General features: G+C 40.7%; 1 protein-coding gene across 6 annotated transcripts in view; it reads left to right on the top strand.

Annotated features, from left to right (window-relative positions):
• The window catches only part of PTPN13 (protein tyrosine phosphatase non-receptor type 13), a 129,593-nt gene that overhangs the window by 98,596 nt on the left and 14,594 nt on the right, over positions 1-16,403 (top strand). For 5 of the 6 annotated variants that reach the window (XM_087737143.1, XM_087737147.1, XM_087737149.1 and 2 more), the window contains 15 exons: positions 1,115-1,207; positions 2,556-2,663; positions 3,414-3,545; positions 3,935-4,401; positions 5,394-5,537; positions 7,490-7,583; positions 8,399-8,484; positions 9,315-9,477; positions 10,407-10,621; positions 10,711-10,809; positions 11,721-12,082; positions 12,278-12,452; positions 13,813-13,971; positions 15,700-15,871; positions 15,974-16,184. In XM_087737143.1, coding sequence (XP_087593269.1) covers positions 1,115-1,207; positions 2,556-2,663; positions 3,414-3,545; positions 3,935-4,401; positions 5,394-5,537; positions 7,490-7,583; positions 8,399-8,484; positions 9,315-9,477; positions 10,407-10,621; positions 10,711-10,809; positions 11,721-12,082; positions 12,278-12,452; positions 13,813-13,971; positions 15,700-15,871; positions 15,974-16,184 — 2,680 coding nt within the window. The remainder of the gene's footprint in view (positions 1-1,114; positions 1,208-2,555; positions 2,664-3,413; positions 3,546-3,934; positions 4,402-5,393; positions 5,538-7,489; positions 7,584-8,398; positions 8,485-9,314; positions 9,478-10,406; positions 10,622-10,710; positions 10,810-11,720; positions 12,083-12,277; positions 12,453-13,812; positions 13,972-15,699; positions 15,872-15,973; positions 16,185-16,403) is intronic. The other variant, XM_087737148.1, reaches the window with a different exon arrangement.

Consider the following 16,403-nt stretch of genomic DNA (forward strand, 5'->3'; position numbering starts at 1 on the left):
CCTAATATTTCTTTTGGATTGCTTATTGGGGGAGATTTTGACATCTGTGTGTAAGTATTTTTCAAATATGAATAGTGTCTATTTAGTTTGAGACTTGAACAGTGCCGTAACATGCCATGCTCTTCGAAGCTCATTTCCCTTACTTGTGAGGTTAGTGGTTCTGTAGAGCCCAAGACTTTTTTTTAGTTCTTTTACTCTTCAGGTTTGACTTGGTTTTGTGGGAGAAAAACTCCTTCTCCAGATGGTGCAGTCTGTCACACTCTTGCACCACTGTTTTGTGCTTGTACCAGTGTGTAGAGCTCAGTAGGTTTCTGCCATTGTGGAACTGCTTTTTGCACTTACGGCAAAAGTATGCCAGGAATGCCAGACCAAATGAGTTTTATCTTCCCTAGGTAGCAAATTCATGAATTCAGACTTACAATATGTTGGCATTTCCTGAAGTTTCAGGAGATTGTTTTTTTTTTCCAAATCATGTTCCTTCTGTCTCTTAAGTGCCTGTGTCTACTTCAGCCTGTTGGGAACGCTCAGTAGTCACATAAATCTATTGTGAGGAAGTTCACATTTTGGAAGAGGCAGAATCAGCAGCCTATGGAGTTGCAAATGAAGAAATGAATTTAAACAAGACAGGTTTTAGTAGATGTTTCTAATGTTGGTTGTTTTTTAATGAAGGACCACCATTAAGAGAACTCACTGAGTAACCTTTTGATAACTTTGTATAATAAGCCTCAGTTTCACTTTTACCAGTGTGCTTATGTCCTGCCTACCTGAGCAGGGCACATAAACACAGATCTAAATACTTTGCTGAACTGAGACTAATAAATTTGGAGATTCTAGGGCTTAGTTGTGTTGTGATTCCAAGAGACTATGCTAGGTGCTTTTCTTACGAGGAATAAAAAATTTTAACTGCTGAAGATGGGATTGAGTTATAATGGTGGTGGTTTGTTTTTTTTTTTTTTATTTGGACATGGTTTGAAAGATGAAAGTTGGACCCACTACTTCAGAATAGCTTTTCAGGTTATTAGAGAAGTAATCTTTTTTAATGGAATGGAACTTCAGTGCAAACTTGAAGGGAAGCATTGAGGTAGTGTCTGATCATGAAATGTTGGCTTTTCAGTTGATTCTCTGCAAAGAACACAAAACAGAGTTGCCTCACCAGAAAGAGAGATCACTTTGGTGAACTTGAAAAAGGATGAAAAATTGGGCTTAGGTAAGTGACTTTAAAATTGTTGTTGTCATGTCATAGAAGCCAAAAACAAAACAAAGTTTTCTGGTCTGTATTTAAGTATTTATTGTAGGACTGAGGAAAGCAGTGCAGATAGTAGCTGGATTTCACAAGCTATTAAGATGCTGAAGCCTGGACTTACTTGATAGCGCCTGCTACTGATCTGTGGAGTGATGTTAAGCAAGTCTGTTTCTCAGTTTTCCCATATTGTAAGTGTAGGATAATATTTATATTGTGAACTAGTTGTCCTAAAAGTTGGCCTTTAAAGTTTATTTCTGCGTTCAGGTACAAGATTTTTGTCTATGTGGACACCTCACAGCTGTGACAGCTTGAAGGCTTTAAACAAAAGAAAGACATTATAAAGCCATTATGAGCTAATTGTGGAGTGTTTTTCTTACTCTTTTAATGTCATCAGATGGAACACGAATTTGAGGTTTAAGGAGCCTGGAAGACGAGATATTTGCATTCCATTCCTTCTTCTACCGCTGAGTTTTTTCATAAACCCACATAATTTTTCCCAGTATGAGTAATGAATAATTTGGTGTCAGCATTGTGCTTTAGGGAGGCTCTCTAAAGTGTCCTTACGGACATTGTTCTGTCTGTCATTCAAAATAGGACTGTTGCGTAAATTTGAAGAGGAGAAAAAGCCTATAAGACAATAATATTTAGTGTTTACCCTGCACAGTAACTTAAGAGTTGACCAAAAAGGAAATAAATGAATATGAAATGTACCGTTTCTTGTCCTTCTTCCCCATGGAATCTGTGGTACTTTGCTGTTTTAGCTACAATAGAGAAGACCTGATGTCCTCTATTTTCTTTTTTTTTTTTCCAACTTGAACATCCTTCCCAGGTTTACCCAGTACAATTAGCAGAAATAGATTAGAAGCCTCAAAAGAAAACAGGGAGTTGAAAAACTCTGTTCTTAAGACCGGGGTCAAACATTTAGGTGAAGCATCTAACAACAGAGAAACCCAGAAATTTTTAAGTTAGAGGAAAATACATTTTATCTGATGAGCAAATGTACATTTAATGTCATCTGTTTGTGCGTGCGTGTTTCTCTTGCCACAGTTGTCTTCTGTAGCCTTTGCTGGAGTTTTCTGGGAAGGCAGCTAGACAAAGCCTGAATCGCTTGCTCAACAACAGAGAAAGCAATAAAGCTTAATCAACAAAGCTTTACCATTTACTTTCATGTAGACTTCTTCGAGATGTGTAATTTGTTTTACTTTACGTTTATTAGAATGACTAAGTTTTTGTCCGTTCTGAAATACAGACTTATGTTAAGTTACACTGTGATGAGTGACATTTTTGCCTGCTTTGGGCCTTTTTTTAATAGGCTTTGAAATAGTCGGTGGAGAGAAGACGGGAAAACTTGATCTGGGAATTTTTATTCATTCAGTTATTCCTGGAGGGCCAGCTGATTTGGAAGGATCTCTCAAACCAGGTGAATAGTGTAAATAAGAAGAGGTGTATACATGAAACAAAAGGCCAAACACATATGTAGTACCATTTCCATCTGTGACTGCGGGTGTCAGTCCCTTACAAATGCTGAGCTTCAGTTACCTTCTGGATAATTTCTGAAAACTGGTAATACTTCTTTGTTAAACTATAGGAAAACAAAAATCATTCAAATCAAAGTAAAAATTACAAAGCTTGAAGTAGCAGAAAATCAAGGTTGTGTATAAAGATAAGGGCTTTATTTGCTATTGTCTCCCTATAGATGCTTTGTAATTTCAGTTTTTTAAAACTCCAAATCCATATTTTGATTTTGGAAAAAGTGAATGTAACCATATGACTACTATAGCAGGGTGGGGAGAAGATTAATTTTATTTAACATCTGCTTTTTTTTTCTTTTCATTTTGGTCTGTGCCTTGAACTGAACTGCATATTGCTTATTTCACTTCTTGATTTTTGCTTTTGCATCTGTTTTTCTTACAGCAGAAGAGAAGGTAGAAATGATAATATGGAAAAGTTTGGCACGTTTAAAAAGAGGAAATATTCATAACCAGTTCTTGTAGTTTGTTTTGGTTTGGGGTTTTTTTCATGATTAGGGTTCCCTATTCCAGCATCACTTGAATTTGAGTAATTTTTAATCCATGCATTGCCTAGAGATTTTCAGACCTGTACTCTACATTCTCACTGATGGATAAAAATGCAGATGTTAGATTGTATCTGAACAAATCCTCTTGTGCAGGACACCGACTAATATCCATAAACAGCACAAGTTTAGAAGGTGTCAGCCACCATGCAGCATTAGAAATTTTGGAGAATGCACCTGAAGACGTGACACTTGTTATCTCTCAGCCCAAGGACAAGCTATCCAAAGGTACGGAAAGAAATATTCCTTATTATTACAGAGTTGTTCTTTGAGTTTGAGCACTCTGCCTTCTCTGACGCTTTTTGTAAAGTACTTTCTGTGTTTCTTTAAAATTACTAATCTAATCAACTGAGACAGCTGTAAAACATCACCCTAAATGCAGTCACTTCTGTAAGTAACCCCAGCTAGTATATGCTTGAAATTGTGCTCTGAGATTGAACAAAGAAGTGTGTTACAGCAACATTTGGTGAGGACACACTGGTTGCATCGTAAACAGAAAGTGTTCTGCATAATATGAATGGGTAAAACCTTATGTGGTTGTAAGCTGAGGCGTTTGTGTCATGTTGCAGATAAGATGTTACCAGCTACTGATAACTGTCTTGTCTCCTGGTTTTCAGCATCGTCTAATGCTGCACACATCAGTAATGGAACCAGGGGTTATTTAAGGAGGCCATCGTCGGTGCAGGACAATGAGGCAGAGTCCTCATCAGAAGAACACGACCGGTCCCGTGGTCATCAGAGGCCTGTTTCGGGGAGCTTGTCTGGTTTGTCGGGAGGCAAGCGGGATGGAAGCGTGAGCTCCCAGGATTCCAGAACTGAGAGCGCCAGCCTGTCTCAGAGCCAGACAGCCAGCTTCTTTGTCAAACGTGCAAGTGGTAGAGCCCAGCAGGATCCTCAGCATTACAGCGATTCCCAGTCTGGGCTTTCTAAAATGAACGAGAAGAGAAGATCCTTGTCTGACAGCACTCGAGCAAAAAATAAAAGGCCTGGGGTAGTGGAATCTGTGGAATATTCTGACCGAGGGGATTCTGACATGGATGAAGCAACTTATTCCAGCAGTCAGGAGCAACAGCCAGCTAAAAAGGCATAGTGTATTTCATATGAATATTTCCCATCAGTATAATAATGGTAGTGAAATAGCTGACTGTGGGTGTGAATAAGGTGAAAGGATGTGGGGGAAGGACAGCCTAGCCTGCAGCTTATCCTTCTAATCGCAAATGCTAATAGCTAATTTCTAATACTTTGGTGATTTTGTTCAAAATAAATGGAGAAAATCACTCCTGTAACTTGAAACAACTTCCCAGCTTTCCAGTGTCGCGAGATGGGCAGGTCTTACTAGAGGCAGGTTGTGCTTTGGGATGAACATATGGTGCACTTGTTGATTCTGTAGAAAACCTCTTTCAATTCTGTGTGTTTGTCCAATATGATCATAGTCTAGTGACTACCTCTAGAGGTAAGTTTATTCACCTGGCAGATTAAGTTTTTCCTAGATTAAAGTAGTAGTGATGCAATCTGGAATGGGTAGCAGCAGAACTCATTGTCTTTTGGGACTGATCTGATCCATGGAAAACTGCTCTTGTGTAATGAAGTTCAGCAGCGAGCCACGCTCTGAACAGAGGCAGCTTGCTGCTTCACCTTTCTGAAAGTACACAGTGGCAAGTACTGCAAATTAATTCCTAACTTGCAGTGATTGCTCTTTTCAGCTGATGGAGGTTATTCAGTCGAGTTGTGGTAGCTCCTGCAAATTCATCCAACAGATCTTAGGCTGCTGTAACACTGAAGTACTATAGTTTGTGTTCTGTCACCAACTCACTTTGACAATAAAGACTCGGCTGCTGAAAGCTGAGCATATTTCTGTGCTAAACCTGTTCAATGGCAGCAATGGAAGAGTTAAAGCAATGAGCCTTATGAGTCTTACTAATTGGTACTTTGCTATGTGGACTCCTTTTGACTGCATCTGACTCAAAACCACACCCTTTAGGGTCTTAACTGTAAACGTCTGTTCTAATGGCAAATAATTCTCTGGTTTTGTTTTGTTTGTTTCTTTTTCTTTTTTTTTTTTTTTTTTAAATAAAGGAATCTTCCTCAGCGAATACAGCAAACAAAATGAATTCTAAAAAGGTTACTGCAACGCTTCTTAAACCTGGAGATATCTTTGAGGTTGAACTAGCCAAAAAAGATAACGGCTTGGGAATAAGTGTCACGGTACTGTTTGACAAGGTTTTTAGATGTTTTCTCTTTTTCTCTACTCCCAGCAACCCATTAAATTGCTAAATTACAAGGAAGCAAAATGTTTTCTGGAGTCACTGTTAAGTATATAATTTAACTGATGTGTGATTTATCTTACCAAAGCTGAAAAGTAATACTATTTTATATACCTTGTCTTGTCATCTACCCTTTAAGTAACTCTTGTTTGTTGTTTTATGGTGGAGCCCCAAAGCCCTAATAGAATCTTATCACAGATGCTGCTTTGTGAGTACAAAAAGCAAGATGGTCTTTGTCCCTTGCTACCTAATAGCGTGGCAGATTTACAAGGGAGAGAAATAAGACCTTCCCTGACTGGCATCGCAGGCAGCGGAAGTGGTAGTGTTACTTAAGAGTGTCTATGCACGTCCACACGCATATACCATGTTCAGTGTTCTCCCTCTACTGGATAAAAGGAAGAAAGCAAAACACTACAACACTACTTAAATCCAAATAAGACCTGGCTGACGCTGCTTTCTTGCAGTATGACACAAAAATGTATTTTTAATGGACTAATTTCAGGCTATAAAATTTTGAAGGTAGTTTACGTTTAGGGCCTGCCATGGTGCAGAGTGGCACTTTAGGGAAGAATAGAATGGGTCACACACATTTTGCACTGCTCCTGTTCTTGTATTGTGTTCAAAAATACATTTTGATGTTTTAATATTCAAATATTATCTCTGGTTGATTGATTGCTGGACTGTATGGTAATTTGGAAAAGTTGCTTAAATTATAACAATAGAGAGCAGTTACTAGCTGTAGTTCAAAACTGGTGGCTTTCACTGGCTGTTTATACCTACAACTAAGTTGGGCTTTTCCCAAATGTGGCTATACGAATAGGCATGTAGGTGGAGTGTCAATTCGCAAGCCTAGCACTGTTTTCACATATATGGTTAGTATTGTAAGAGGAGCAGAATGGAATTCTATTATTTTAGCATCCCAGTCTATTCAAAGTCATATTGCTTTGTCAAGCTTATAACTTGAGACAACTGGAGGAACAAAGGTTCAACAGGAATTCGTTACTGAATGACATCAAGCCTGCTGTATGCATGCATTGGTTTCGTAGAAAATGTTAGAAGATGCCAACTGATGCAGAGATTTCCCTTAAAGGATGACCAAGTGGTATCTTCGTTGACCTTTTCCTTTTTCAGCCTCCATTCTGCCCCTTGCATTGCTATCCTGTACAGTGGTGAAAAGAAGAGGTGTACAATCAGCTCTGTGTTTTAAGTTTTCACATGTAATACTGTGTGCTTTGGGAGTGAATGTTAATACACTGTTGGTCTCCCTCTTCCCTCCACGTTTGTGGAGAAGCACTGATAATGCAGCAGTGAGCCAGAATCATAAAATGGTTTGGGTTGGAAGGGACCTTTAAAGATCATCTAGTCCAGCCCCCCCTGCAACGAGCAGAAAGGCTAAGGCCCTCCAAAAACAATGCCATTTGAGCTTGGGCAGATTTTTTTAGCTTAGACCTTCACATTTCTATGAGCTGAGAGAAAGCAGCACTCCTTAGTTTCCTGTTGTATCAGAGAGGGTGTATTGGAGTAGGACACTGCATGGGTATGCATCTCCTGCTTTGGCATGCTGTGCTCTCACACATCTCTGAGCTTTGATGTGCATGCACGCATGTAAAGTCCGGCATAATGCAGACGTGTTTCTGCTGAAGGACATTTATTTGTTTTGGGTGCATTTGCATTGTGATGCAATGTGTTTTTACAATGTTCCCACCCCAACTTCATTCATAATAAATTGCATGACTGTGTAAACATGGTTTGCATAACATTTTGGTTTTGATAGTTTGGCTGTTCTTTTTACATGCCAGTAGCCCAAGCGCTTCCGGAGTACAGATTTCCTTGTGTTACACTGTGTTTAATTACTAAGTATTCTATCTGCAAAAAGACTAACAAATCCTATTTTTGCTTTCCTTTTAGGGCGGTGTAAATACTAGCATAAGGCATGGTGGTATTTATGTGAAAGCGATTATTCCTAAGGGAGCAGCTGAAGCAGATGGCAGAATAGAAAAAGGTAGTATTTCAGTTCTTTCAGCTGGGATTCGTAGTGTGAAAAAAGGGCAGATAACTGTCTGTGGTGGACTTGACGATACACTGTGGCCTAGAAGCTAGGAACTCTGCCTCCTTTCATTGGACCTTTTTCACTGGGAAGAAGAGCTGTTTTTCCAAGCTACTGCATTTGCAGTTGTCATTTTAAATATTGCCTTGATAGCTAATTCTGCAGGTGAAGATTTAAAAAAAGTGTAGAACAACTGCAGAACCAACAGAAAACTGCTGAGACTGTGGAGGGGAAAAATAAGAGATAGGCTGCAGGATTTTTTTTTTTTTTTCTAATGCAGCCTGTATTAATGGAGAACACTTCTCTGTTCCAGCCATGGAGAGAGAGGACTTCGTCTTATTTGTGGCCTTCTTGCTTGGCATGCTGGGCAACTCAATACAGAAAATCACTGTTATTGTTACGGTTTTTCTTGTTTGTAAGCCAGGCCACATTCTTTACTGAAGTGAGAATTCCCACTGTAGACTAAGATTTGTTTTTAATAAAGAGTCTTACTTTGTGGCAGGCTATCATTCTGATGGTTAACACTAGCTTTGACGTGGGGTTATCCCGTAGAATCATAGAATCATTTAGGTTGGAAGAGACCTTTAAGATCATTGAGTCCAACTGTGTAGTTTAGTTGCAAAGTTCTCTTCTTGACTCAGTGTGGAGGGGAGGGAGAATATACTTCAATAACTGTCCTTGTTAGCTGAGACTTAAAGTTGCTGTGTGTCATATACGTTTTATACATGTTCTGCCTACTTTTTGTTAAATCAGTAATCATTCATTTGTAGGTGACCGTGTGCTCTCTGTCAATGGGATTAGTTTGGAAGGTGCTACCCATAAGCAAGCTGTTGAAATGCTGAGAAACACTGGGCAGGTAAGCAGCTGCTGGTTCTGCTCCTATCTGTAGTAAACCAGATCTTCATGAGTGAAAAGAGGTAAAGGAACCTGAAGACTAGAATTCTCCCCGGTGTCCTGGTTGCTTTAGCTGTGCTTTCTTAGACTCCTTGGCTTCCTGGGCCTTGAGTCTTGCTGCCCACCCTAGTGAAATTCTGGCTCTGTGTGCGGGTGAGAGGTCTGCATGGAATTGGTTTCTCCTTGTCCTGGGGCTTCATAGGAAGGAAGCTCAGGTGCATGGGTTGGAAAGCCTGAATCTGAACCACTGAGGAGACAAAGGCCTCCATATATGCAGCTGTGTTTGCATGCTGTGTCGGTAGCTTTACCTGAGTCTTGGCCTTTTTGGATAGGGCTTGATTCTGTCAGTGGTGTCTCCTCATTTCGAAGTGCAGTTTATGGCAGATGCTTCATATCTGGAAGTATATGCACACCTGAAAAGAGCCAGTGAATGTACACATGCAGAGCTGCTAAGGACTCACTTTATAAAATGCTTTTAACTCTATTCCCTGAGTGCATGTGAAAATGACACTGTCTTTGACACTTCTTAACCCCCTCACAGCCTTATTGGAAGAAAACCCTTTCTTACTCTGTGTTGGCAAGTATCTTGCAAGTCCATTGGTGTATGTTGGAGGTTGTCACGTACAGCCCTTAAAATAAGGAACAAATGGAGGATGTATGGGGAAGGAGGTGTCTATAAAGTTTTCTGCTGTAGAACTTAGGACCCTGACAAGTTAGACAGAAACATGTACTCTAGACTGTGCTATCTCTGTGACGGTTGCCAGTTAACTGGATAATGTTTCATCTCTTTAGGTGGTGCATCTGCTGTTGGAAAAAGGTCAGCTTTCAGTGGCCAAGGTTCATGCTCCAGTAACACCACAATGCACATCTCCAGATCAGGCGGGGCAATGTGAGCCACAGGAGAAACCAGCGACAAAAACTACAAATGCCAAAGATTACAGCTTTGTCACTGCAGGTCAGGTCACATAGGACAATTGCTTGAACTTTCAAAGCATCCTTTAATTTTTATAATATTTTTCTTCTAATCTTCTGTAGAATAGAAAGACAGACAGGAGAAAGCTGGTAGGAATCTATACCGAGCCCCTGCACATAGTGCAGTCTCTTCCTTTTTGTGCTGTTGCGTTTGTTTTTAAGAATTCCTTTCACATCTTGGTGACTTTGTTTAGTTACTATTAACTGTTTGCTCTCTCAGCGTTCCTTCTTGTTTCCCAATTTCACCAGCCTTGCAGGCCAGGGCTGTAGCAAGGTTGGAGTAAAAGGGGTGCTGCTATCTCTGGTGCTGCTAAGGAGTGCCAAGGGGAGGTTAAGATACTCATATATAAATGAGAGCTTCTGTAGGTCTTGCTGTTCCTGTCTAAGTGAGAGAAGACACCAAGAGCTGGTTGAAGAGAGAAGAGGGATTTGTGTAGCTGACTAGAGGTTGGCATATTTCAGCTTCTCTTGCTGGAGACCTGTGAAAGTGGAGGGAAGCCTACGCCGATGGGGAAACCACTGCAGATACCTTTTGGTCTTCCTGCATGGGATTTATCCTGTCTGCCAGGAACTCCAGTTGCTGCTTTCACTAATGTCTGATCAGTGTCCAGAAAGGTTGTGTCACTCCGTGGTTTAATAGGCTCCCTAATGGACTTCCTGAGGAACAGTATTTTGGAGGCACCCTGGCTTTCTGTATAGTGTGGGTGTTGTCAGGACAAGCCAGCAGACTGAGAAGTCGTGTTCAGCTTTTTGTCCTCTTTTTGACCTTTTGGATAACACTTGTGTTCAGTAAAGTGGAAGAACCCTGTGAGAGGGAGAATGCGCATTGTCATGTCTGGAGTAAGAGTGCCAGCCGCTTTTTTTCATGGCCAGTGTGCTGTAGGAAATAATAAATTGATGTTTCTTTTGCAGAGAACACATTTGAGGTAAAGCTGTTGAAGAATAGCTCGGGCCTTGGGTTCAGTTTCTGCCGTGAAGATAACCTCACCCCAGAGCAACTGGGCTCAACTATTGTGAGGGTGAAAAAGCTCTTCCCTGGGCAGCCTGCCGCTGAAAGTGGGCAGATAGAAATTGGGGATGTCATTCTGAAAGTGAATGGGGCATCGCTAAAGGGTTTATCCCAGCAGGTTTGTATCTTAGTAGTGAAACTCATGCTGTGGTAGTCCTGCAAGTCTTGGGGGTCTGCATCTAATAATGAATCCCACTGTGGCTGTAGGAAGTCATCTCTGCTCTGAGGGGAACATCTCCAGAAGTCTCTCTTCTCCTTTGTCGGCCACCATCTGGTATACTACCAGACATCGATCCTTCTTTGTTGGTAAGGTGTATGGCATATGATTTTTTTTTTTCAAATTGCTATTTGAAGGTTCATTTATTCAGTCTGCTGGGTGGGTTAGTTAAATGCGAAACTTAAATGTACAATTACAAATTTAAGTGAAGTTAAAATTAGAGTAAGAGATAAGCAACTGAACAAACTAATAATATAAATAAGTAGTCCTGTAATGAACCTGCTTGTAGTATGGAATAACTTTAATAAAACAGCGCATGTACTAAAAGAAGAGAAAAACCAATAAACAAATGACAATTTTTGTTTGTATTATCACAGATCAGTGTGTTCATGAACACTAGAATTTGGCCATAAAAGCAGACATGAAGCTCTTAACCTTTGCGTGTCTGCTAGTTGACATCATTCTTGTGAATATATGAGTATTGGCAAAACTGTTCTTCATTCTCATGGGAATTAATAACTTGGCTGAACGGTCTCCATTTGGTGTAAATTGTCATCGTTTTTGTAGTCTGTTATGTAGCTTTTTCCATGAAAGCTTCCATGTTTCCCTCCTGTGTGAGATTAGTTTGACTTCCGTTGCACTGCAAGTGTCAGCACTGTGTTCTGGTTTTCTGGTTGGAAAGGATTTCATGGTAATTGCCTAGATGACTGCTGGGCACAGCTTAAAGGCATCTGTCCTAGGCTCTCCGAGGCTAAAGCCAGGAGTGTATTTGTTTTCCTTAGATGAATTAGCAGTATATGTTTCAAAGTTTTGCACACTTTGTCTTGGCCAAGTTGCATTGAACTTGGTGAAACTGTGCTATGATACATTTACACAGTTGAGGCATCTAAATAGAAGGAGCCGCTGACTAATTGCTTTTGGTGATTTTATGCAGTCTTTGCAACTTTCTTTTATCATTAAAACTGGAGGTTGATGAATTATATGTTCTTGCTCTCTGCAGACTCCCATTCATTCACCCCAAGAAGTATTTCCAGATGTCAGCAGAGAAGTTTCTGGTCCATCGACTGGAGAACAAGGTGACAGCTCAGATGAAAATGAAACTACTGATCTGAGCAAGAAAAGGCTAAAATCTCCCTCTAGAAGAGACAGCTACAGTGACAGCAGCAGGAGTGGTGACGAGGAGGTGATAGACTCGCCAGCACAGGTGGGCCTTGGCTGGAGTTCTGCGCTATACCAAACTTCAGATGAAGCTATGACACAGGCACATAGTCAGTATGAGGCACACGGTGGTCAGGAGGAGGCTGTTCGCACCATCTTGTATTCTGATCAAGAGGCTCCTAGCAAGTCAGAGCTTGAGGACAGGTATGTTGTTTATAATGATCCCTGTAATATTGCAGAACGTGTTTACAAAAATAGTTTATTGGACCTAATCGTAGAAATACTTTTTTTGTTTTGCTTTTTAGATCTGCATAAAGTCAATATTGGTCCATATATTCATTTATGGGTGACAGCCACATTGTACAAGCTGATCCTTGTTTTTTGCTTGTTTATCTGTAGTAATCTGCCATTGGATTTGCCATTGATCCCAACCTGTAGAACTGTTCCTGATGTTACCACATCCGCTTTAATAAACGGCTGTTATGCTACTCCTGCTTCTGAGCTGACTCCGCACCTGGGAGGAATGGATTCATTACTCAGCCAGTTGGAAAAAAATGCTGAAGAATATGAGCCAGTAATTTACTATTTCCACCTTTTGGTAGCATAAATGTACCTGCTGCTGTGGCCAATTGGAAGTTGTTTTAGCCGTGGTATTGGGAGTGACTGGGTAGAAGTTAGGCATATTAATTTACAAATGGCATAGTTGTAGGTTATACTTGCACTAACCTGGGCGTGTGGCTTATAAATGGCACACATACCTGCGCCATTTGTAACCGGTGAACTGCAGCTGCTCATACAAATGTCTGCAGGCATTTTTTGTCCGGGGTCTTGAGGAGTTGATGTATTTCCCTCTGTGAATGCGGAGGCATCCATGTGTACATAGGTAGATGTGTATACATCTATTTCATGTGTCAGTTCAGCCTGGAAGACTTGGCATTAAATATTTACCTACCTCTAAACCATGTACTCAGATTAAGCTTAAATGGCAGATGTCTTGCTTCTGCCCTGTTAGTTTTCTGTGTGGTTGTTCAGAGATGAGAGGATAAATCAGGGCAGCAGGGGCATCAGGAGACCCTGTTCTTTGCTGCGTTTTTGTCTATGAATCCCAAAGACTTTCTGCTCTGCTGCAAAACGCAGCATATTTTTGAGACTCTTCTAAGATAGCTTGTTGCCACCCCAGAAATGTGTTGTGTATCAGAAGGCACTTCTGCTTCCATATCCTCACATAATCTAATCAAAGATTGAAAAAAATGAAAATTGAGCCTTGATATGTCTCAGTTGTGAAGGTCTTTCAGGTTACAAAGCTTATTCTAGCCTATACTCCATTTTGAGAAGAAACAAACTGTCCTTTTCTTAGTCCCTTCTCCAGAAATTTTTCTCAAACCTTCCTGGTGCTCTGTGAGTTTCTGTGCAAATGAGGCAGATCTGTATCTTTCAAATCAAAATTCATGCAAATTAAAATAGGCAAAACATGTCCATGTGTTCAGTTCCAAGATAAGCTATAGTATTCTATCTCATTGTAGGAAAATACATTCACCTACTTTCTTCAGTTGAATGTGTTGCCTTACTTGAAAAACCTTACTTGCCTGATGTGTTGCCTTACTTGAAAAATACAGAACCTTTTTTATATATGGCAGCTAGTTGAGGGTAAAATAAGGTGTCAGTTTTGGCATGTACCTTCACAATTTTGTTTAGATCATAGCCCTTTGGCCCAAGGTTAGCTCCATGCAAAACAGTAGTCCGTCTGGATTCATTAGAGGTGCTTACTTGAAGCAGCTAAGCTGAGCTTGCTAAGACACGTCTTGGTACTGTCCAGGCTTGTGTTCCACTTAAGCCAATAGGTAAATCAGTTGTCTATTTCTAACTGTCTTAAATTCAGTAAAGCGTTCAAATTGCTTCTGTTTGTGTTGTAAAGTGCCATTTTCTTCCCCTAGGAAGTAGAGCTCCGAGTCACTATGACAAAGTCAGAAAAGGGTAGTCTGGGTTTTACAGTGACCAAAGGTAACGATAACGTTGGCTGCTACATTCATGACATTGTTCAGGATCCTGCCAAAAGTGATGGGAGACTACGACCTGGAGACCGACTGATAAAAGTAAGAGAATTAATGTTTTCAGATACAGGGATTGCATGAAAAGGACAAGTTTGAGTCAAAAAAAAAAAAAAGTGAACTCTGTTGTGGGCCAAAGTAAATGTGGTTAAGGAACAAATGCATGAACCTTCTGGAAGCCATAATTTGATAGCACTTAGACAAAAGAAATACAAGTATGAAAACATGTGAGAAGATTGCTGAAGGGAGTTATGGTATGTCCCACAGCTAGGCAACCACTATTCATGATGGCAAAAAATGCTTTAAAGATAAAAGCGTTAACTGATGAAATAAGACGTTTGCACAAATATGTGGAGGAGTTGTTGGTCGAATACATCTATGGCTAGCATATTGTTAGGAAATAAATTTTAAGACCAGGTACATATCATGTAGTATAGATGTTCATCATGGAATCATAGAATAGTTTGGGTTGGAAGGGACCTTTAAAGGTCACCTAGTCCAGCCTCCCTGCAATGAGCAGGGACATCTTCAACTAGATCAAGTTGCTCAGAGCCCTGCCCAAACTGACCTTGAATGTTTCCAGGGATGGGGCATCTACCACCTCTCTGGGAAACCCCTTCCAGTGTTTCACCACCCTTATCATAAAAAATTTCTTCCTTATATCTAGTCTGAATCTACCCTTCTTTAGTTTAAAACCATTACCCCTTGTCCTATCTCAACAGACCCTACTAAAAAGTTGGTCCCCATCTTTCTTATGAGCCCCCTTTAAGTATTGAAAGGCCGCAATAAAGGTCTCCCTGGAGCCTTCTCTTCTCCAGGCTACAAAATCCCAGCTCTCTCAGCCTTTCCTCATAGCAGAGGTGTTCCATCCCTCTGATGATTTTTGTGGGCCCCCTCTGGACCTGCTCCAACAGGTCCATGTCTTTCCTGTGCTGAGGACTCCAGAGCTAGATGCAGTAGTCCAAGTGGGGTCCCACCAGCATGGAGGAGAGGGGGCAGAATCACCTCCCTCAGCCTGCTGGCCATGCTTCTTTTGATGCAACACAGGATATGGTTGGCCTTCTGGGCTGTGAGCACATGTCCAGCCTTTCGTCCACCAGTACCCCCAAGTCCTTCTCCTCAGGGCTGCTCTCAATCCCTTCATCCCCCGGCCTCTACTGATACTGGGCGTTGCCCCAACCGAGGTGCAGGACCTTGCACTTGGCCTTGTTGAACCTCATGAGGTTTGCATGGGCCTACTTCTCGAGTTTGTCCAGGTCCCTCTGAATGGCATCCCATCCTTTATAGTATTAGTTTCTCATTGACTGAAAACTTGCATTTAGGCTTACAGGGTCTGTGAGCAATAGTGATGAAGCACATAACACAGAGCACATGTGTGAGCCATTGCTAGATCAGGACACTGAAGCACTGCTGAATACTATTAAACTTTAATAAAATTAGGCAAATACAAGTCAAATTGGATTAGGTTGTGAGTCAGACTTTCAGGTGTTGGCCAATTTTTTAAATAGGAACAGTAAAAGAATATATCTCTTCAGATTGTTTAATATTTTGACATTTAGACTGCAAACTTGTTTCATCACTTGCAAAGGTTCAGTTATATTTATGTTTTCTGTCTCCTTGGGTGAGTATGATGAACTGCAACTGTTGTCGATAAAGCATCTGTTTTGTCCTTTAGTGTCAAATGTCAACAATAGGAACAGCAATAAATGTTTCTGCAGTAATGCTGTTTTACTTGGAACCTAACAAGGAGATCTCTTGGTTTTATTTTCACAGGTTAATGACATTGATGTCACTAACATGAGTCATACCGACGCAGTGAACTTTCTCCGTGCTGCCCCAAAGACTGTCAGATTAGTGCTAGGGCGTGTTTTGGAGTTACCTAAGATGCCAGTGTTGCCTCATTTACTGCCTGATATTACACTAACGTGCCATAAGGAGGATCTAGGTAACACAGAAGTATACTGCTTTTTGCTCTAAAGCAAAGTTTTTCCCTTCAGTTAACAAAGAACTTGATTATTTTTTTCCCCCCTCCCTTTTTCCTGCAAAGGTTTGTTGTTATCAGGAGGTCATGACAGCCTTTACCAAGTTGTGTACATTAGTGACATTCTCCCCAGATCAGTTGCTGCCAGAGAGGAGAGTCTCCATGCACTAGATATTATCCATTACATTAATGGAGTAAGCACCCAGGGAATGACTCTGAAAGAAGCCAAAAGAATGCTGGAAACACACCTTCCAAAAGTGGTGCTCAAAGTGACCAGGTATGTTTTGGAAGCAAATGCTTCCCTGTACTATTTGGTTTTCTCACATGGTTGTTGTATATGAGTATATGGGTAAAACATGTTCCTGGTATGACAACTGATTCATCGGAGTGGTATTAGGTGGCATGTTATTAAGGATTGATGCTGCAAAAAGGGTCTGTATATTTGCAGTTTTGTACTTCAGCGGAGCAGAAGGTTACTAGTACTTGCTGTGCTCTC

The sequence above is a fragment of the Nipponia nippon genome, unplaced genomic scaffold (genome assembly GCF_047370975.1).
Source record: "Nipponia nippon isolate SJK-2023a ecotype South Korea unplaced genomic scaffold, ASM4737097v1 scaffold_6, whole genome shotgun sequence".
Lineage (NCBI taxonomy): Eukaryota > Metazoa > Chordata > Aves > Pelecaniformes > Threskiornithidae > Nipponia > Nipponia nippon.